General features: G+C 38.2%; 1 protein-coding gene across 5 annotated transcripts in view; it reads right to left on the bottom strand.

Moving 5' to 3' along the window:
- SMC1B (structural maintenance of chromosomes 1B) overlaps positions 1-24,170 on the bottom strand; it is a 78,361-nt gene that overhangs the window by 20,396 nt on the left and 33,795 nt on the right. For all 5 annotated transcript variants that reach the window (XM_047866769.1, XM_047866771.1, XM_047866774.1 and 2 more), the window contains 5 exons: positions 23,099-23,278; positions 15,032-15,178; positions 7,314-7,451; positions 6,923-7,039; positions 5,414-5,520 (listed from right to left, as the gene is read on the bottom strand). In XM_047866769.1, the coding sequence (XP_047722725.1) occupies positions 5,414-5,520; positions 6,923-7,039; positions 7,314-7,451; positions 15,032-15,178; positions 23,099-23,278 (689 nt within the window). The remainder of the gene's footprint in view (positions 1-5,413; positions 5,521-6,922; positions 7,040-7,313; positions 7,452-15,031; positions 15,179-23,098; positions 23,279-24,170) is intronic.

Here is a 24,170-nt window from a genome sequence, read left to right on the forward strand (position 1 = left end):
AAACGTCTGTACTACCCTAAGCAATCTACATATTCAATGCAATTGCTACCAAAATACCAATAGCATTTTTCACAGAACTAGAACAAATAATCCTAAAATTTGTCTGGAACCACAAAAGACCCTGAATAGCCAAAGCAATCTTAAAAACATAAAACTGCAGATATCACAACTCCATATTTCAAATTATTCTACAAAGTAGTAATCGAAACAGTATGGTACAAGCACAAAAATAGACACACAGATCAAAGGAATGGAATAGAAAACCCAGAAAAAACCCACGATATGGTCAATTAATCTTTGACAAAGGAGGCAAGGCTATACAATGGGAAAAGGACAGTCTCTTCAACAAATGGCGCTGGGAGAACGGGACGGCTCCATGCAAAAGAAGGAAACTGGGCCACTTTCTTTCACCACACACAAAAATAACCTCAAAATGGATTAAAGACCTAGATATGAGACCGGAAACCATAAAAATCCTAGAATAGAGGACAGGCAATAATGTCTCTGACATTGGCCAGAACAACTTTTTTCTAGATATGTCTCCTGAGGCAAGAAAAATAAAAGCAAAAATAAACTATTGGGACCACATCAAAATAAAAAGCTTCTGCACAGCAAAGGAAACAACCAACATAACTAAAAGGCAACCTACAGAATAAGATACTTGCAAATGACATATTTGACAAAGGGTAGTATCTAAAATATATAAAGAACTTATACCACTCACCCAAGAAACAAAACACCCAAAAAACAAATAATCCATTTAAAAATGAACAGAAGACATGAACAGACATTTCCCCAAAGGAGACATAGATGGCCAACAGACACTTGAAAAGATGCTCCACATCACTCATCATCAGGGAAATACAAATCACAGCGAGTTATCACCTCACACCTATCACAATGGCTAAAATAAAAAAAAAAATGCAAGAAAAAACAGGTGCGGGTGAGGGTGTGTAGAAAAAGGAACCTTCATGCACTGTTCGTGGGAATGCAAACTGGTACAGCCACTGTGGAAAACACAATAGAGGTTCATTTTTAAAAAGTTAAAAACAGAACTACCCTACAGTCCAGTAATCACACTACTGGGTATTTACCCTAAGAGTATGAAAACACTAATTCAAAAGAATATATGCATCCCTATGTTTACAGCAGATTTACAATAGCTAAACTTTGGAAGCAGCCCAAGTGTCCATCAACAGAGGAATGGATAGAGAAGATGCAGTATGTATATACAATGGAATATTAGTCATAAAAAAGGATGAAATCTTGCCATTTGCAATGACCTGAATGGAGCTACTTACAGAGTATTATGCTAAGCAAAATAAGTCAGTCAGAGAAAGACAAATACAAAACAAATGAACAAAGGAAAAGAGGCAAATCAAAAAACAGACTCTTAACTAGAGAACAAGTACATGGTTACCATAGGGGAGGTGGGTGGGAGATATGTGGAATAGGTAAAGAGGATTAAGGGTAAGTACCCTTATCTTGATGAGCATACGGTGTAACACATAGAGCTGCTGAATCACTATATTGTATACCTGGAACTGCTATAACACTGCATGTCAACTACACAGGAAATAAAAAACTTTTACAAGTAAAAATAAAAATTATATTTGATTTTTGGTCTATGTGAGATGATGGATGTTACCTAAACTTATTGCGGTAACAATTTTACAATGCATGTAACTCCGACCATTATGCTATACACCTTAAACTTAACACAGTGATGCATGTCAATTTTATCTCAATAAAACTGAAAAAAAGAGAAGTACCTAATACAAAATAAACCAATCATCTAGATGAGTATAAGTCTAGACCTTAAATAATCTGCAATCATAAATGCTTTGTGTTTCCTGTTTCTGCATGACTTTGACTACTTTTAAACATAAAATGATTACACCCCTTGGGCAAAGGGACTGTCCTTTGACTTACGGTACAACCTTGTCATTGTCACTATTGTATCCTTAAATTTAGAATTTATAGTCCTATTACCAAAACAATCACATTTGAATAGATAATACATGGATGTGGTACAAAATTAAAAAGGTGCAAGAATACACAAAAAATATCTCTTTCCCACCTTGTCAGTCTTCTCAGAGGCAACCACTCTTTACGATTTCTAAACATATATGTGTACATATGTTCTCCCCCGGATTGTCATTTGTCTTGATTTTCTTCTCGGTACTGTTGCCATGCAAAACATCTTTATTTCTTTACCTTTGCATTTTATCCTCTCCTTTATGGTTCCCGGTGTTTAAGTCATACTGAAAGACCTTCTCTAATCCAAGATTATTTTTGAAAATTCTCTTATGGCTTATCCTCGTATTTTTATGCCTTCATTTTATTTACTAGAATGTTTGGCATTGATCTGAGTCTGAAGAATGAGACAGGGACCCAAGTACGTTTTTCCAGGTTGGAAACACACGTATCCCAACATGATTTACTGGTAAAGTATATTTTTTCTCTACTTATATGAAATGCCAGCTTTATATTGAATTTCCCTTATAGATCTGGACTCTATTTGTGAGCAAGTACCTCAAGATTTTAATTAATCCAACTTTATACATGTTTTCAAATCTGGGAGTCCTAGTCCTTTCTCATTACCCTTTTCAGATTTTTTCTTAGCTAGTTCTGAATGTGAACTCTAGAATCAGCTTACCCAGTTGTTTTTTTTTTTTTTTTTAAACCTTGTCCATACATGTGTTGAGATGAAATTATGGCTTAAATTAGGGAGAACCAACTTCTTTATAATACTGAGTCTTCCTATGAAAGAACTAGTATGCCTTTTCTTTCTTTTCTTTCTTTCCTTTGTTTCCATTTATTTATTTTTGAGAGACAGAGACAGAGCACCAGTGGGGGAGGGGCACAGATAGAAGGAGTCAGAATCCGAAGCAGGTTCCAGGCTCCTAGCTGTCAGCACAGAGCCCAGTGCGGGGCTCGAACTCACAAACTGTGATATCATGACCTGAGCTGAAGTCGGACGCTTAACTGACTGAGCCACCCAGGTGCCCCTGCCTTTTCTTTTTATTCAACTTTATTATTTCTCTGTCTTGTTTAAATTTCTTTTTTAAAAAAAAAACTTATTTAGTTTTCAGAGGGGTGAGGGGCAGGGAGAGAGAGAGTGGAGAGAGAGAGGGAGAGGGGGAGAGAAAATCCTAAGCAGGCTCCACACTGCCAGCACAGAGCCCAATGGCTCAAACCCACGAATTGGGAGATCATGACCTGAGCCGAAATCAAGATTTGGACACTGACTGAGCCACCCAGGTGCCCCTAAAAGTTTCCTTATATACTTTCACATTTAGTAGCTTTATTCCCAAGTACCAAGTATTTTACACCTTTTTTCCTAACATAATTGAGATATTTTCTCCCTACACATTGTCTCCCTGGTAGTTTCTATATAGAAAGGCTACTAATTTTAAAATTAATTTTTATATTAATTTTTAATCTAAAATTCTCATATTAATATTTGTATTCAACCACATTACTGAATGCTTTTTTGTTTCTAACAGTTTTCTAGGAATTTCAATTTCTAATTTGTTTTCTAGGAATTTCTAGATATATATCCTATAACCTGCCAACAGTGGAAGTTTTGTTTCCTCCTTTGCAAACGTTTATGCCTTATTTATATTTCTTGTCTAACTCTATTGACTATTATTTCTAGGAGCACATTAGGTAACGGTGATACTGAATATTCTTCTCATTTCTGATTTTACTAGGAATACTTCTAGTGTTTTCCAACGTTACTCATGAAAACATAATGCTGATTTAGGATAAGGTATATTTTCTCATATTATAGATACCTACTCACATTTTAAGAATTTCAAATCAAGAATGGATGCTGAGGGGCGCCTGGGTGGCGCAGTCGGTTAAGCGTCCGACTTCAGCCAGGTCACGATCTCGCGGTCCGTGAGTTCGAGCCCCACGTCGGGCTCTGGGCTGATGGCTCAGAGCCTGGAGCCTGTTTCCGATTCTGTGTCTCCCTCTCTCTCTGCCCCTCCCCCGTTCATGCTCTGCCTCTCTCTGTCCCAAAAATAAATAAACGTTGAAAAAAAAAAAAAATTGAAAAAAAAAAAAAAAAAAAGAATGGATGCTGAATTCTGTCTAGTTCTCTTAATCATTTCTAGACTTGATTGATTTTTTTTTCCCCTCTGATCATTAATATGGCAAATTATAGCAATAATCCCTGATACGGAACCATCCTTTTATTTCCAGAATGAAATCTACACTGATAATGGTGGAATATTTTGCTGTTGTTGTTGCACTGCCTGTTTCCTTTTAAAACTTATTTGGTTATTTACCGGTAGGAATGATTTAGATGTATATGTACATACCTTTTTTGGATTTTTTGCATCAATATTACTCAATATTATATTATGTTCATTTAATAAAAAGATGTTCATTTAATAAAACTTCCTCTTCTATACCATGAAGAAGTTTAAATATTGAACATTCGTTTAAATGTTAAATGTTGAAGTTCCTTATGCCTTTAAAGTTTGCTGGGATGATTCATTTGTGAAACCATACATGCCTGGTGAATTTGGGGAAGGGTGTGGTGGGCAGAAAGCTTTTTTACTTTCCTTTCTTATGGTAACTGACTTCCTCAGATTTTTCTATCCTGGTAATATGTTATTTCTTGAAAATTACAAATTGTATCCATATACATGGATATTTATAGAGAAGTAAATTACTGCCTTATTATTCTTTTAATAACTACTATGTTTGTGTAAGTATATCCTCATTCTCTTATTTCGTATATTTATGCTTTCTCTCTTTAAAAAGTTACTGAATAGGGGCGCCTGGGTGGCTCAGTCAGTTGAGCTAGCGACTGAGGCTCAGGTCCTGATCTCACCGTTCGTGGGTTCGAGCCCCGCGTCGGGCTCTGTGCTGACGGCTCGGAGCCTGGAGCCTGCATCGGATTCTGTGTCTCCCTCTCTCTCTGCCCCTCCCCCACTCATGCTCTGTCTCTCTCTGTCAGAAATAAACATTAAAGGGGCGCCTGGGTGGCGCAGTCGGTTGGGCGTCCGACTTCAGCCAGGTCACGATCTCGCGGTCCGTGAGTTCGAGCCCTGCGTCGGGCTCTGGGCTGATGGCTCGGAGCCTGGAGCCTGTTTCCGATGCTGTGTCTCCCTCTCTCTCTGCCCCTCCCCCGTTCATGCTCTGTCTCTCTCTGTCCCAAAAAATAAATAAACGTTGAAAAAAAAATTTAAAAAAAAAAAAAAAAAAAAGAAATAAACATTAAAAAAAAAGTTACTGAATAAAAGAATTCTATCTCTATAAGAATATGAATGTTTACTAGATATTTCTTGATGAACTGAAATAAAGATTCGTTCAGCCACAATTCCCTTAAATTAAGAAATAATAGTTACGTTTATATATGTGTAAGTTGCTTACTAACATCTTCTGATAAAAATACCTTTTTTGATCAATTTCTTGTTGCTGTTTAACATGTTTCTTCTCAAATTCACGAATATTTTCCACACCAATTTCTTCACAGAAGTGTTGGAAAATATCATCTTCAACCTTTTAAATTATTTCAAAACAACTGGTTTACTAATTAATTTTTAGAAAGTATACAGACAATGCTTAAATCTAAATTCTTCCCACCAAGAACTTCCTGAATTAGGCTAAATACGAATCTGAAAAGCATTATTGTACTCTGAGGAGCCAGTGATTTCTTTCTCTTTAACTCCACAAACGACACCCATCTATTTTCAAATTTCTTACTCTAAAAACTAAATAAGAAAGCTCATAATTGGCCTTATTAACGGTTTTGGCTTTATGAGGTGTTTAACAAAATCAGAAATATTTCCTTTACGTTAGCTACACCATAATATAACATTCTACATAAATAAATAAAATATTCTTTCTATGTAAGTAATGCTATAGAGTCTTGGGCAATAGAAGCCATGAAGACTGGAACATTGAATTAAGACTCAGAAAGATCTGGAAAAACTAGAATGAGCCAAATCCCAACAAAATAACATTTAACCTCAATATCTTTAAAGCCCTGCATTTACTTATATACAATTACAGGATAAGAGAAACTTGTTGTTTTAAACAGCAGGACATGTTAAAAACTTTCAGGTTTTAGTTGAATATAAATTAAGCATGAATGTGGTATCATTCATGCAGTGGTAAGTCATAATTTACATAACTAGATAATCAAAACTATGGAGAGTTATAGTTCTATGTGTTGAGTCCCATGGTACTCTGTAGAGGTCAGACGATATTTTGGCCTTAAACTTTGTTCTGGGCGTTGATAAACAACAGAGAGCCCAGGGGATGGCTGCCAGAGCTGGTCTTAAATCCACGGTCAACATACATGATTAAAGCATTAGGGGCACTTAACCTGGAAAAAAGATAATTAAAGTAACATAAGTGTGGTTTCAAAACCTGTGACACGAGGCAGAACTAAAGCAATGAGTGGAAGTTACTCAGCGATGGTGTGACAGACAACTTCCTCAGGATTAGACAGGATCAACAGCGGCGTGAATTGAGCCACAAAGTTCCTGTCATGTTACCAGCAGAGGCTAGATGACCAGATCTTTGTTGCCCCAGAGGCAAGCACTGTGCCTGGTATATACAATAAACGTTCAAGAAACAATTACTGAGGGAAGAAGCAACTTTAAAAACTAATCCGAATGAAAAGTTCTTTCTTTCTCGCCGTTAAGGGCAGTGGGAGAGGAAAAAGGCCCTCATTTTTACAATGGCAAGGAGAAGAGAGCAGGAGTAAGTGTGCACTGGTCATGACCCCTCGAGAGGTGCTGCAGGGGTTCTCCAAAGCCACAAACTCATTTGGCAGACCAATAAAACCAGGCACTTATCGAACTGCTTTAGTGTATGTGCAAGAAGCCCTAAATCCGCTATCTGGTTGAGAACTCTACTCGACATGCCAATCGGTCGTAAATACACGGCGCGTGACCTTGTCTATCTCCTCTTGAAATTCTTCGATTCGTTGTTGCCGTTCTTTCACACCTTCACTCAACATAGTACATTGAGACTCGATGTTCAGCAGCTCACTCTGTAGCTGAGATTGCTCCTAATTTCGAAAGAGAAAATTTTCTTTGTAAAATAGCTGTTTTAGCTTTGGATGGTGAAGCAAAAAAAGGTGACAGGAATCTTTTGGAATAAAAAGGGAATCCATAAGATAAGGTAACTGCAGGCACACCTGTGTATCCAGATTAACAACCATAAAAATATAATCTCAATCATGGGATAAAGTGCCGAAATCACATGGTGTTATAGATATAGAATTCCTGAAATTCTCTGTCCTGGTTCTAATCTCCACCAAGTTTTATGTAAGCCCATATTACCCGGTAAAAAGCAGCAAGTTGCTTCTTTTTAATCATCTCTAGTTCACTCTGGGAATATTTGAGTCGTGTATGAGTTCCTTGTACTAGAGTCTGTATTTGTTTCAAGTCAGCTTCCTTGCGAAGTATCTTCATGAGATCCTAACAAGGGAGAGAAACATCAGAACACTTTATAAGAGAACAGCACTTTCATTTACCAGTGATCTCATAATTCACTAATTTTTATATATAACCACACCCACGCCCCACCTTCCCTTCTTTCCTTTTTAAAATTTATTTGAGAGAGAGGGAGAAAGAGAGAGAGAGAGCCGGCAGAGGGGAGCAGAGAGAGACAGAGAGAGAGAGAGGGAGAGAGAGAGAATCCCAAGCAGGCTCCACACCAGCAGGGCTGAGCCCGATGCAGGGCTCAAACTCACGAACAGTGAGACTGTGACCTGAGCCAAAATCAAGAGTCAGACGCTTAACCGATGGGGCCCCCCAGGCACTCCCCATCTTCCCTTCTTCTGATAAGAGACTGGCAACTAAGTACACAAGCCATCCGGAGTGCCCACGATGCCCTACGACAAGCACCCTCAAAAACTAACACACTTCCGAACAGGAAACAGGAATGAAAAACGAGGAATGGGAAGCGTGTGTTCCATACAAGGCACGTTAAGCGGCTGAAATGGAATCGGCCTTGCTTTTAGCGCATCCCCTTCCTCCTTCGCCCACCCTATTACTCAACCAGATTAACTTCCTAGTATATGTCCTTCTGTATTTTCCTCCTAGTCTTTACATGAATATATGCGTACACAGAGTCACTTGTTTTACAAGTTTAGAATCATGTTGCATACGTGTTTCTGCCTCCTGTTTTTCTCAGTTACTCACAAAAGTCAATTGATAAAGCTCCAGATCAATTCTTTCAATGGCTGTGTGTTATTCCAGAGTGTACCTGTACCAAAATTATCCAACTGTTCTCTTAATGATGGGCTGGGTTTCTGCCACTGCCAGCAGCTGCAACAACATACTTGTATGCACACCATTAAGTGTTCACGTTTTCATTTCCATGCAATAGATCCTCAGGGTGCGATCAAGGGGTCAAATGTATTCACGTGTTTAACAGCAGCTACCGCTGCTTTCCCTAAGGCTAGAACTCTCCTTTCCATAAATAACGGAGGAGTACATGTTTCTTTACTTCTCCTCCAGCATTTATATATATTTCCAAGCCTTACGGATAGGTATGAAGTAATCTGAATTTGCTTTGCATTCCCTTGAGTGCTATATTCTATACTGAGCATTTTTTCATGTTTATTGGCCAATGGACAACTTCTTTCCACAAACTGTCTAATCTTATCCTGTCCCCAGATGTTCTATCATGTCTTTTTCATGTCAACTTGGAAAGAACTCTTTGATAAGCAGAGAACCTAGTCTTCATTTTAAACTTAAAAAACTGTATACGATGGGTTTTATTCTCATTTACCTTTTTTACATTCGGGCGTTTAATCTGGAATTTATTTTTGTGTTATAACACGGGGCATAGCATTACTTTCTCTAGATATGCCAATGCCATTTACTAAACCATCTATCCTTTTCCCACCAAACTGAAACATCATCTTTGTTGTACACTAAGTTGTCAGTATACTGGGAGTATTTCTGGAATTCCTCTTCTGTTTCATTAGTCTGTCCATCCCTATGTCAATAATGCATCAGCTTGACTGCAATGGCTTCTCATGGTATATTCTGTGCACCAGCAAGAGAAGTTCTACCTTTCCCACTTTTGTCACATATTTTCTTTTACTAATCTTAGGGAATTCTTCATTTGTAAAAATTAGAACGTCATTTTATCAAGTTAAAAAGTCCTCAGTAAGGGGCACCTGGGTGGTTCAGACAGTTAAGCGTCGGACTTCAGCTCACGTCATGATCTTGTGGTTTGTGGATTTGAGCCCCGCATTGGGCTCTGGGCTGACAGCTCAGAGCCTGGAGCCTGCTTCGAATTGTGTGTGTGTCTCTCTCTCTGCCCCTCTCCTGCTCACCTCTGCCCCCCCCCTCTCTAAGATAAGTAACATTTCAAAAAGTTTAAAAAGAGATTCTGTGTTTAAAAAAATCCTCAATAACATTAAAATTTCTTTTTCAATGTTTATTTTTGCGAGCGAGCAAGCAAGCATGAATGGGGGAGGGGCAGAGAGAAAGGGAGACACAGAACCTGAAGCAGGCTCCAGGCTCCTAGGTGTCAGCACAGAGCCCGATGCGGGGCTCGAACTCACAAACCTGTGAGATCGTGACCTGAGCTGAAGTCGGATGCTTAACCAACTGAGCCACCCAGGCACCCCTCCTCAATATTTTAATTAAAATTGTATTTAGTTTTATATTAATTAGAAGATTTCTAACCCAAGAATATAGTATGCCTTTCCTCTTTGTGTTTTTCATTAAGATTTATTTTCTAGAAAAATTTTTTAATCTTTATTTATTTGAGAGAGAGAGAGAGAGAGCACAAGTTGGGAAGGGGCAGAGACAGAGAGGGAGAGAGAACTCCAAGCAGGCTCTGTGCTGTTCACGCAGAGACCAATATGGAACTTGAACCCATGAACCCTGAGATCATAGCCTGAGCTAAGATGGAGAGTAGGACGCTTAACCGACTGAGCCACCCAGGTGCCCCAGTTACTGTGTCTTTAGGTTTACAGTTATTCCTATTGTGAGAATCTTTTCCCACTTTTAGATGTTTTTTGATAATCCAGAGAAAAACTAGAGTTTTGTTTATCTACATAGCCCTCCCATTAGCTTATTAAATCTAGTAGTTTCAAAACTATAATCCTATTATCAGCAAAAAGTTAGTTTTTTTCTTTTCAAAGATTTATACAAATTTCATTTGTGCCTAACTATATTTACCATAATTTCCAAGACATTATATAATAATGTTGATAATAGATATCTCAGTCTACTTCCTAATTTTAACACGGCTTTAATGTTTCACCATTTAAGCAATTACACCTGTTAGGTTTGGGTAAAAGCTATTTATTTAAATCATTTCCACCATTTACTCTTTTAGTTAGCACTTTAATTAGAGCTACCTGCTGAACTTTACCAAATACATTTTTACATATAATGATATGATTTTTCTCCTGCCTTCGATTTGTTATTATAATGGATTATGTTGATTGATCACTTAATATTGAAATGCCCATGTTTTCCTGGAACAAATGCTATTCAGGCAGATGTATTTTTCTGTTACTACATCACTGAATTCTCTATATTGATATTTAATTTGAGAATTATGCATTTATATTCACAGCAGAAGTCATTTCCCAGTTTTATTTTTTTGTATTATCTTCATAATATTTGAAATTTAAGTTATACTAACTTTATAAAATAAGCTGGCAAGTTCCGTCCTTTTCTATAATCTAGGATGCCTTACTGAAGATTAGAATTATATTAGAAGTCACCTGGAAACCCACGAGGCCCAGAATCCTTGTCTCAATTGTGGTGAAACACATAGAACATTCACCATCTTTACCATTTTCAAGTGTGCAGTTCAGTGGTGTCTAAGATGCATGTCTGTTGTTGTGTGGCCCTTCTCCAGAAGTCTTTTCATCTTGTAAAACTAAAACTTTTGCCCACTGAAGAACTTTATGCTCAGTGAACAACAACAGTCCGTTCTCCGCACTCCCGAGCCCCGGCACCTGGCAGTCTACTTTCTGTCTCTATGAATCTGACTACTCTAGGGGCCTCACGTACGTGGAATCCTACAGTATTTGTCTTTTTGCGACTGGCTTATTTCATGTAGCATCACATCCTCAGGTTTCCACCGTGTAGCAGGTGTTGGAATTTCCTCCCTTTTTAAGGATGAGTATTTCACTGTATGTACAGAACACATTTGTTTGTCCATTCATCCAGCGATGAACACTTGGGTTGCTTCTACTTTTTGTCTGTTGTGAATAATACCGTTAGGAACATGGGTGTACAACTATCTCTTCTAGACCCTGCTTTCAATTCCTTGGAGTATATACCCAGAAGCAGAATTACTGGATCATACAATGATTCTAGTTTGAATGTTTAAAGGAGCCACCATACTGTCTTCCACAGCTGCTGTCTATTTTACATTCTGGGCGTGTTTATTCAATGGTGGGTCACCCAGCTAGCAGTGGCTTAAAAAAAATATGGGTTTATTTTTCTCACACAAAAGCAGTGTGATGCAGGCTGATGCAGTTCCTCAACAACAGCATCTAACTTTTAGTTTCTTAGTACAGTGGCTTTATCCTCATGCTTGCTGCCTCTTGGTGCAAGATGGCTGCTGCCTCCCCAGGCCTCTTGACTGAATTCCGGTAAGGAAGAAGAAAATGCAAGTGACTACCAATAATTCCATCTGTATCTCTAAAACGGTCACGTGGCCACTGGTAGCTACAATGAAACTTAGGAAATCAAGTTGTCTTAGTTTTTTTATGATTCTGTAATAGAGCCAAGCAAGAAAGGAAGATGTTATGGATGGGGCCTGGCCAGCAGACTGCACCACTGCCTAACTTTTCAAATGTCCCACTTCTTTTCTAGTTGGTCGGTCTCTCTGTCTATCTATCTATCTATCTATCTATCTATCTATCTATCTATCTATGTGTGTATGTATGTATGTATGTATGTATCTACCTATCTTCTTTTAAGTAGGCTTCATACCCAGAACAGAGCTCAGTGTGGAGTTTGAACTCATGACCGTGAGATCAAGATTTGAACTGAGATCAAGAGTTGGACACTTAACTGAGCCACCCAGGCGTCCCTATATTTATCTTTATATTCTTAATTATATTTTTCTGAAAATATCCCATTTCTTTCAGATTTTTTATTTTGTTATTACATAGTTATTTGCTTTTAAGATTCTCTTTAAATGATTTTAATTTTGTCATTTGCAGGCTGTATATTTTTGCTTCTAATTTTTCCTCCCTTTATTAAAATTGCAATTTCTTAGCCTTTCAAAAGAACAGCTTTTAGATTCACTAGTCTTTTTTCTATTTTGACTTGTTCTCTAATTAATTTTAGCTTAAAAAATTGCATTATAAGTTTTTTCTGTTTATTTTGTGGCTGTTGTTCTAATTTCTTAAAGTAATAAATGCCCTTATATTGAATCTTTCTTCTGAAGGTATTTCCTCTTGATGTAGCTTTTATATGTCTCACAGACTTCCCATTTACCACTTTACAGACATGTTGTGATTTGCCTTTTCATTACTTCTTTGATCCCCAAACTACCTATAAGTACATTTCTTAATTTCTATGCAAACGAAAATTTTTTTAGTTGTTACTTCTAACTTAATTTAATTATAATCAAGGTGACCTTTTAAAAACCTATTGAGATTTCTATTATGGACAAGTATATGATCAGTTTTTATAATTATTTCATGGATATTTTAAATAATATCTCACATTTATTGAGTACTTTGATCAGTGTTCTATAAAGTTTACATTTATTCACCCACTTAATCCTCTTAACAGTGCTATGAAGGTACTTTGTTACCCCCAGTCTCAGTTCAGGGTCCAGGGGAGGAGGCCAACCATAAGGAAATCTGGAAGGTGATAGAAATGTTCTAAATATGATTGTGGGGGCAATTACATGACTACATACAACTGTCAAAACATACTGAATCACACACTTAAAATTGGTGCCTATTACTGTATATAAATTACACCTCATTAAAGCCAACAAAAAGTCACACAATATATTTACAACATATATGACTAAGAATTAATTTACTTATACAAATAATTCTTTTTTTTTTTTAATGTTTTCTATTATTTATTTTTGAGAGCAAGCGAGCGAGCGAGCCAGGGCACACACAAGTGTGGGAGGAGCAGAGAGCAAAAGAGACACACACACAGAATCCGAGGCAGGCTCCAGGCTCCAAGCTGTCAGCGCAGAGCCCTACACAGGGCTCAAACCCACGAACCATGAGATCATGACCTAAGCCGAAGCCGGATGCTTAACCGACTGAGCCACCCAGGTGCCCCAAAAATAATTCTTAAAGTAGGTAATAAAATAACAAGCAGCCTAATAGAAAAATGTGCACAAGAAATAAGTACTTTATAGCAGAAATTACAAAGAACCAATGAATATATGAGGAAATGCTCAACCTCAGTTATAATTTAAGAAATGCATATTCAAACAATCAGATATTTTTTTTAACCAATCAGATTGGCAAAGATTAAAAATCTGTTAATTTCCTATGTAGCCCTCTAGGGATATACACATTCTACTATAGGTTTTCTTTTGATGGGAATTTAGTAACATACATACCCTTAGACCTGGAAATTCCACTTACAGGAATTCATCTTAGAGATGTATTTATACAAAGATATTTTATTTATTTATCTACTGTTTATTTTTGAGAGAGACAGAGCGTGAGCGGGGGAGGGGCAGAGAGTGAGGGAGACACGGAATCCAAAGCAGGCTCCAGGCTCTGAGCCGTCAGCACAGAGCTCGACGCGGGGCTCGAACTCACAACCAGGAGACCATGACCTGAGCTGAAGTCGGACGCTTAACTGTATGAGCCACCCAGGCGCCCCCAAATAAAGGTATTTTAAAGAATATCAACAAACATGTATACAGTACTCACACATGCCAGATACCATTTTAAGTATTTTAACTGGATTATCTGATTGAATCCTTAAAATAACCCTAAAGGGAAGGTACTTTTATTCTCCCCATTTTACAGGCAGGAAAACTAAGATACAATGGGGTTAGGTATCTGGCCCAAGGTCATACTGCCAGCAAGTGGCAGAGCCAGGATTCAAACTCAGGCAGTGTGGCTACAGAATTTATCCTCCTAGGTACTTTGTTTTTCATCCTCTAAAGAACATGTAATGAGGGGCACCTGGGTAGCTCAGTTGGTTAAGCGTCCAACTCTTGACTTTGTCTCAGGTCACGATCTCCCAGTTCGTGAGTTCGAGCCTTGCATCAGGCTCTGTGCTGACAGTGCGGAACCTGCTTGGGATTCTGTCTCCCTCCCTCTCAGCCCCTCCTCCACTTGCTCGCTCTCTCTCTCTCTCTCAAAGTAAATAAAAATAAACTTAAAAAAATTTTTTTTTAATGTATAATGATGCATCATTTGTAATAGCAAAAACCAACACATCCGTTATTGGAGACTGGTGCAATAAACACAATCTATATAATGAAATACCAGGCAGGATTCATTAAAAATAAGTGGTTCTCCGGGAGCCTGGGTGGCTCAGTCGGTTAAGCGTCCGACTTCCGGCTCGGGTCATGATCTCCTGAGTTCGAGCCCCATGTCAGGCTCTGTGCTGACAGCTTGGAGCCTGGAGCCTGCTTCGGATCCTGTGTCTCCCTCTCTCTCTGCCCCTCCCCCGCTCGCATTCTTTCTCTCCGCCAAAATAAATAATAAACATTTAAAATAAAAAAGTCATTCTCTGTATGCTAAGATGAAAACGTGTCCGTGTCATAACATTAAATGAAAAAGCTTGTTGCAAACATTATTTGTAGCAAAAGTCTACATAAAACAAGTAGAAAAAATAATATATTTACTTACATATACAGAGAAAATTTCCAGAGGCTATATATCAGACTGTGTTTAGCAAATATCATGGAGATGTAAGGATAGGTAAGAGAAAGATTTTTATATTTTAATTTATTCTATTTTGCTTTACTTGAATTTTTTTAAACAGGCATAGTCCTTGTATTAGTCCAAAAATTTGTGTAAAAACACAATTACTCTCCTTAGTATGCTACAATGTCTACAGCATGGGCTTACCTTTAATTCCTGGATCAGCTGGGTTCTTCTGTCTCTTAAGTTCTTTATCTCCTTCTCATCCCAGCATCTAGCCTTGTATTTTAAGTCACTTGATCCTCCAGAGATCACCCCAGATTTTAAAAATAATGTTCCATCAAGAGCTACTGTCTGTAAAATTAAAAACATTTTATCCTGGAGAGATGTACATAAGGAAGATAAAGATTGGACATAATATGGAAATTTTTCCAGCTGAGAATTTATAGATGAGAAAAACCACTTAATGAAATTTATGAATAAAATACCCAACTTATGAAGGGACAGACACTAGCCAATAAATGAACCACAAATACAAGTCCTGTTTTGCTAAGGCCCAAAGCAATTCTAGGCAACAGATTAGCAGCCATTAAAAAGTTTCAAAGTAAATTGTACGTTAGTTCCAAACATATTCAATAATGAGAGGCAAATTTGGTATCAAATAGTTTGCATTATATATTCCTGTGTTTTGAAGAATTTCTTACCACATGCCAGTGGCATATTATGAAAACAGCCTTAGATACCAAGCATATCACATTCTCCCCGATGCAAATGAAACCGGGAGGAAGAAAAAAATTTAAACAGAGTCAGAGGTACAAAATAGCTTCAAGTTTATAGTCCAGTGAGTAATCATATACTTTATGCAGTAAATGATTCTCAGTGTTTTGCAAATGTTTCTAATTATTTGGTGAAAGCAGGTGCAGACCAACTGTGTAAGACTAAAACCATGCAATGTGAGCTTAAAAAAAAAAAAAAAGAAGTCAACAAATAGGAATCTCATTCATTCCTTCATTCAGACAAACATTCCCTGCGTGCTACTGTGTTTGAGACGTTCCATACCGGGGACCGGAGTGACCAAAGAAGTGACATATGGTACTGACCCTCCGCAAATCACTCTCGTGGGGAAAAGAAACATATCATTACAACATAAAGCGATGAGAAGCTAGAATCATACTCAGAATAATCTGGAAGCATAAAACTGGAGGATTCCAACCCAGCTGCTCTGCAGAAGGCTTCTTGAAGAGGCGAAGGCTTCCACTGTATCTTATCAGAGGAACTAGTTAGACGTTAACTAGCTATATTTACCAGAAAACTCAGTTTATTTCTGTCTCACAATTACAGAGGTACGCGTTCCAGGGTTTTTACGGTGACGCCAGAGTTAACAAAAACCCAGACTCCTGACAGAATATTGCTGTACCATCCTTAGTATTTGGATCACTCTTCAAGGGAGACAGCCTTGTTATCTTCTGGAAGGCTTTAGGGGCTCCTTTCCTTCCCAACTGTCGGCTTGGCGATCAGTTTGCTCATGGTCTGAAATGGCTCTGGGGAAAACGTCACATCTTCACTGGATAGCAACAGCAGTGGCATAGAGACTGAGCTCCTAACGGGAGGCTCTCTCTGAGCGGGAGGGCAGTTTGGGAAGCCCACTGGTACACACCTTGCTGACTCCTCTGACTTCTTCACAATGTGCAGTGATATGGAGGCAGCATCCCTCTCTGGGAACACTTGCAGCTCGGGCTATGTCTGCCTGGCCAAACCGTGTTTCACTCACACTGAAGGAAAGGTGAAGAACCACATAGGCTCCTCTCCTTTTCTGCTTTTAAGTTCTCCACAAAGCTTACTTTACGTTTCCACTATGTGTCACTAGTGATGTGCATGTCTGAATCTCTTACGTGACCGTTTCAAAGTCATTTGGTAGTCCAGGAGAATCCTACAGCTCCAGCTACGGTGTCTACGTTTCACAAAAGGAGGTAAAAGTTCTATTAAGAAATTTTCCTGGCAGGACTCCTGATGACTGCCATTTACTTCCAATTGTCCCTCCTAGACTGTCACGCAGGAAGATCAGGCTTCTGTTAGTAAGGAAAACAGGGAAAGGGATACTAAGCAGGCAACTGCAGTCTCTGACACACACAGGTAGGAGGTAGCCCAGAAAAGGGAGGTGGTGGAATGCAGGCAGCGGGGCACGGACACACAGACTGTGCGTACGTGCGTGTGTCACAGGGGTGGGATGGAGACAGAGGCAACGTGAGTTTGGAATTCCTAGAAAGTAACGCGACAGTGAAGGAATAGCACAGAGGTACGGCTAGCAGGCAGGGCAGATCGTGGAGCTCTTTGTGTGCCCTCACGGGAAAATGGGGACTGAACACCACTAAGGACCAGGGAGTCTATGAGGGCGCGGAGGGGATTAACACGGAATGGGATGGTAGCACATAGGAGACAGAAGTGATCAGACATGAGCTTTAAACAGACCATTCTGGCAATTATGTGAAAAACAGACTGGTCCAATAGACTGGGATTGTAGAGGTTATGAGGAAATCCTTGGGGAAAAAACCAGAACTTCATTTAGCTAGAATAGTGGTACCAAGAATTAAATACAGGAGATCAAGATTTAGAAAGAACATTAATTTAGTTTCAGACATACTGATTTTACAGTGCTTGTAGGCTAGTATTTTATTTACTTATTTATAACGCATATTTTGATTACTTTCTAAAAGAAATTAATTTTATAAATCATAATAAAGATTATAATAAATATAAATATGCAGTAAGATAGCCCCAAATAATAACTAGAGATAAGAAATTATACTAGGTGGAAAAAGAACCAAATATAATAATCCATAATGAGAAATCACTGAAAAAGAGAAAATGAGAAATCACTGAATTCAGTTAAGCAAGCAGAAAAACAAAAATTATTCAATATATGATATTGGGATAGGTAATTAACCATTTAGGGGGAAAAAGCTAATACCTATACCTAATGATACACATCAAAATAAATTTCAGATTAAGATTAAAATTCAGAACCAAAAAACATGAGAAAAATTAAGTAAATATCTATTTGATTTTATAGTAAAGACCCCATTAAACATGTAAAAACAATACTTACAAAAGTTAAGAATGATAGAACTGCTTCCTAAACATATGGCTTATATACCATAGGACGCACTAGAGCTTGCTAGGGTATGGTTGCCAGATTTAGCAAAGAGAGAAGCAGCACACCCAGTTACATGTGAATCTCAGATAAACAATGAAAAAAATTTTAACATAGGTGGTATGTCCGAACATTTTCTCTGGTAACTCTAGGAGACAAGTTAGGGATGGCTTTCATTTTCCTTTTTGAGCTCTATTTTCCCAAATCTCTGAATTGCACATTTATTAACTTGTATATCTGATATACAAAAGCCAAACATAACAGTGAGGAAAAACCTCACCGGGGCTGGCGTGGAGAGGGGCACAAAGAGCTCTGCGCTAACGAGAATCTGCCATATCGTGCATGGGAGTACAACGCCAGCGCCCTCTTCCCAGCTACAAGTCAACTTCTCCTCTTTGAGCAGGGGTAGTTTTCTGAGGCTCTTTTTACTTCATTGCTTGGTTGGCTGCTGCTGTTGTTACTACAACGGTTTACTACTGCATATAACGTGCTCGGCACAGTACAGAGATGCTGTTTAGTTCTATGTTCACAACCCCATTAAGTAGATACTATTTCCATTGTACAGATAGGGACCAAAAGATATTAGGTAACTTGCCTAAGGCCATACACAGGGACCAAAGCCCAAGTCAGTCGAACATCTATCCCCGTGTTCTCACCCACCATGTTATACACTTCCTTGAATTCCAAAAACATTGTGAGCACCAATCACAGAATTATGAATCTTACTTGTTTTAATAGTTTCTAGGTTTATTAAAATAACTTATTTCTTCACAAGGTAAACGTTATCTCCAACAACCTATTTTCATTTGATCTACAGTCAAATTCCTATTCCAGAGGACTATAATTATAACTTCCAGCCGGCAATTTCCTTAACTTAAATCTTACATTAGTTGGTCAGGGTAGTAATCCTAGTCAGGGGTCACATTCCTGAAAAATACCTTGGCTGGCACAGTTGGAATTTCATGACAGAAGAGTGGGAGGAATTTTTAAATAACACTAAATGAAACTTCTAGAGAGTATGTGCTAGAAAAAAATTCTTAGGCATTAAACACTTATTCTGCAGGATTACCAACCAATCCACCGAATCAGCTTCAACTGTTTCAAGAATAGCGTTTCAGTCTTATAAACTGCTAAGGTAGATTCTCCCATAAATTTTTGTGTTATGCAGATTCTACATATTTTTAACGTTCCCTTTCAGTGGTATGAAAAATAATATACTTTAACATTTTATTTCTGAATGGAAAAGACATTCACTGAATTCAAAATCCAAAAGATACAAGACTGTAGAGTGAAAAATTTCCCTGGCCCCTACCACCCACATGCCCTCCCCAGAGGTTATCAGTGATGTGATTTTCTTACGCATTCTCCCAGAATGTTCTTGCATAAACACATGCATGCAAACATCTCTTATTTCCCCAGTGTTTTACACACATGGTAACACACTACACACTAGTCTACATATGACTTTTTTAAAAAACCGAATAGATCTTGGAGGTGGTCTCATACTTGTACACAAAGGACTTCATTCTTATTTAAGGTTGCACATTATCAGTATTCCATTCTATGGACACACTACTTTCATTGAATTAGTCTTGTCTGGAATGTTTCCCATTTTTCCTGTTACACAGAATGGTTCAATAAATAAATCATTTCATGTACATGTGAGTTCATCTGTGTGTGAAGTTCCTAACAAGTACAACTGCTAGAACGGCCCTTCGCGGAGCTGATAGGACTTTTATACTCTCAGAGCAGGGGATGGAAGCGTTTCTCTCCTCACACGGTGTTAGCAAACCTTCCAATGTTTATCAACCCGACAGGTGAAAAAGCATTGAGTGCAGTTTTAGTTGGCATTTCCCATATGAAGGGAGAATGAGTTTTCACATATAAGAGCAATTATATTTCCTTTCACGACAATACGCTTGTTCAAATCCTTCATCCATTTTTCTGCTTTGTGTTCTTTTTTTCCATCGATTTATAGGAAAATTTGCTCTTTACTCTGAGCTGCAAATATTATCCCTGTTTGCCATGTCTTTTGATTTTGCTTGTGGTTTGTGCCATGCAGAATTTTTTATGTGAATTTACCCATCTTTTATGGCTTTGGGGTTTTTCTTGTCATAGTGAAAAGGTCTTACTATCTCTGACATTAAGAATAAAGCCCCGGGGCGCCTGGGTGGCTCAGTGGGTTGATCGACTGACTTCGGCTCAGGTCATGATCTCGTGGTTCGTGGGTTTGAACCCCGTGTCAGGCTCTGTGCTGACAGCTCAGAGCCTAGAGCCTGCTTCTGATTCCGTGTCTCCCTCTTTCTCTGCCCCTCCCGCACTTATGCTCTGTCTCTCTCTCAGAAATAAACATTAAAAAAAAATTAAAGGGGCGCCTGGGTGGCGCAGTCGGTTAAGCGTCCGACTTCAGCCAGGTCACGATCTCGCAGTCCGTGAGTTCGAGCCCCGCGTCGGGCTCTGGGCTGATGGCTCGGAGCCTGGATCCTGTTTCCGATTCTGTGTCTCCCTCTCTCTCTGCCCCTCCCCCGTTCATGCTCTGTCTCTCTCTGTCCCAAAAATAAATAAAAAATATTGAAAAAAAAATTAAAAAAAAAAAAGCCCCCATGCTTTCTCTTAGTAGACTTACAGTTTCATTTCTCGCATTTATATTTTGAATCCATCTGAAATATATTCTGATATAAGGTATGAAATTTAGATTCAATTATGTTCTGTTCTAGATGGTGCCCAGTTTTTAAATTTTTTTTTTTACTGTTTATTATTTATTTTTGAGAGAGAGACAGAGAGTGGGGAGTGGCACAGAGACAGAGGAAGACACAGGATCCGAAGGAGCTCCAGGCTCTGAGTGGTCAGCCACAGAGCCCGATGCAGGGCTCGAACTCACGAACCGTGAGATCGTGACCTGAGCTGAAGTTGGACACTTAACCGACTGAGCCACCCAGGCGCCCTGGTACCCAGTTTTTTCAATTTACTGTAGCCTGCATTTTATTTTGTTTAATGTGCATAATTTTTGGAAAAATGATCTTTTCACAAATTACTAGCTAGCTAATGACAGTTTTCTGGGTCTGTTTTTGCTAACCATGTTAAAAACATAAATATATCTTTCCATATACTTTTTAAATTTTTTTTTTTTTCAACGTTTATTTATTTTTGGGACAGAGAGAGACAGAGCATGAACGGGGGAGGGGCAGAGAGAGAGGGAGACACAGAATCGGAAACAGGCTCCAGGCTCTGAGCTGTCAGCACAGAGCCTGACGCGGGACTCGAACTCACGGACCGCGAGATCGTGACCTGGCTGAAGTCGGACGCTTCACCGACTGCGCCACCCAGGCGCCCCTCCATATACTTTTTAAAGTAAGTCACCCAACTTATGGGAAAGGAAACAAATTATTATTGTTTCTCTGGTTAAGGGGAATGGATGGAATAATCGCATGCATTTAAAGAGAGTCCAGATTTTAAAATGTTGTTATATAAATTTAAAAATATTTAGAAATTGAGTTATCATAAAAATCTTGATGACCAAACTATAGCTAGCAGAACTGCTATAACTTATATGATGTAGTTCATATATACTGTGTAGATTATAAACTAGCCCAAATATCATTTTGTGACGTCACTTGCAGTATTTGAATTTAAAAACATTTTAAACCCAATATCAAGTCTGTAGAAAGATATCAAGTCCACGGAAAACCAAAAGCACACATTGAAGACATTTTCTGTGAAATGTGACGTCTACACAGAAAATTCTTTAAGTGGAACAGGAAGAAGATAAAGTCCCTGAAATATACTTAAGATACAAGTAAGACAAATGAAGCTAATTAAAGTTTTGAAATAATGAAAAGAATGAGAGACAGCCTAGAGGAGTAAGGCGTGAACAAGATACAGGGCCGTGAAAGTTCGTTGAATGAAAGAATAAACAGTCTTATCTTCATGTGACCTCTTTAAATTGACCATACAAATCTTCAAAATCAATTTTACAAACATACAAAAATCGACTGTAGTATAAATAGGTAGCAAAATATCTTAGTAGCTCACTCATGATACCTCCTTAAATTTAATGTGTAGAAGTCAATGACAGTGATCAAGTTACGATTACTGAAAGAAGTACTAAAATGTGTGAGAAATTAATCATGTTAGGTAAGTTAATAAACTCAATACTGGAAATTCCTACTTCTCGTGACAATAGCCTATTTTGTATTAATTTGCAATTCTGGACATTCCAGATCTGATGTGTAAATTAGCTTAGTACTAAATAAACAAGTAACTGGCACTTTTTGAGAGCTATTTGCTAGGCACTGAAATGGCATTTTGCATGTTATTACTTAATTTGGCCCTCTAGCCCTACGAAATGGGTACTATTATTTCTCCAATTTTAAATGATAAAATTAGATGTGTAGAAACTCTCTGGAAGGTGTATCATTAAATACTAAGTAGCATCACTGGTCTTACCTCATAGCTTATGCTCTCAGACTCTATGTTATAATTCATAACAAATGTAGTTCAAAAAAACCCTATGTCAGATAATTTGAGGAATTTAACACTGCTTAACTAAATATAAATTATTCAACTGAGTAAAACGGTATTTTTTAAATAAAAATCATCCTCTTGAGATTAGCATTCAGTAAGCTCATTTCAATTGTGCTATCCTTAGAACTTCAAGTGTGCCAAAACCGTGAATGTGTAAAAGGACAATGTCTGCGTTGAGCTACGGAAGAATTAATATAAAATATAAGCCCCTAAAACCTTTTTCCCGGTATCCAGAAACACATGTATGATATATGAAACGCCAGGAAAGTCAGAGATGCACCAAGGACATTTACTGCATGTCAGGTAAAAAAAAAAAAAAAAAAAAATTAACTGCGTTAGGCTATGATTACAATAGATCTAATTTCTAAAATATAATTTATGATAACAGGGAATACTACAGAAATTAATTCTTTGAAAATTCAACGAGACATTTTAACAATCACCGAAGCCGTAACTGTCCTAGGTTCTGTTAGTTTTCCTTCTAAAAGAGAGCATATGAGCATATATATATATATATATATATATTTGTGTGTATAGTATGTTATTAGTCTTATAAATACTGCTTCAAATTATCCCAAGGTGTGATCTAAGCCTCTTACTTTCCGTCTTTCAGGTCCACCGAATGCAATATGCCTTGCTTCCTCCACAGTCTCACAGACAAGGCCATTTCCACACACGAACTGAATTACTTTCTTCAGCTGAGGAAACTGAGTCTTTATGACATCAATCATCATTTTACAGCCTTTAATCTCCCTCAGTCTTTCATTGATTGGCTTGATCTGAAAGGTTAAAAAATACTTGTTATATTAGATACATTAAAATAAAAATGCAATATTTAGTACATGCTCAAAAAGCATACATAAGCATGACAGCAAAAAATTAACAGAATGAACTTATATGCAATAAAATTTGACAAGAACCTGATAAACTACATCCCACTGACTGGCCCACGTAACATTTAAAGAAAACACACTTGAGCAAAAGCCAGAAGATACACTTTCTAGATTCAACTCTGCCACCAGCCAGCTGGGCCAAAGCAATGGCTGACCAGGGTTCCAGGCTCTCAAAATGAGAAAATCTAATGGGAGATAACACCCATTTACGTATGTGTCAAGAGAGTGGCACATCATGGAACTCTGAAAATCATTTTAGGCTTAAATGACCATGAAAGCCTCCAGACCTTTTTCGACATGACTTTTAGGCTGGGTGTGTAAACAGATTTTTAAAAAGTGTCTGCGATGATTACTGGAAAACAGCAGGTAGGTATGACCTCACGGTTATAACAAGCCGGTGAGAACTAATGACAGACAACGCGGAGAGTCAAGTGCAGGGCAGTCCAAGTCTAGGGCACAAGCTCTAACCGCTACACACACTGCCTGCAGCTCAGGGTCTTGAAAGCTGGACCAAGCAGAGCATTTTCTCTAGGAGGCAAAAAACCAGTAAAGGACGTCAATTATGATAATGACAAGCCTCCTGCTATAGGAATTTACTCTGGATACTCTAAGGCCTCTCAATACATAAGGCCCCAAATTTTGTCTGCTCTACCAAAAGACGGATATGTGTTTCCTGCGATGTATGTAAATACGTGATTGCATATTTAACAACTGAGACCCGGGGTTGGCATTTCAAGGACAGACTGATATGTCTTAACTGTTCCTACCGTTTGCTACA

The sequence above is a fragment of the Prionailurus viverrinus genome, chromosome B4 (assembly GCF_022837055.1).
Source record: "Prionailurus viverrinus isolate Anna chromosome B4, UM_Priviv_1.0, whole genome shotgun sequence".
Lineage (NCBI taxonomy): Eukaryota > Metazoa > Chordata > Mammalia > Carnivora > Felidae > Prionailurus > Prionailurus viverrinus.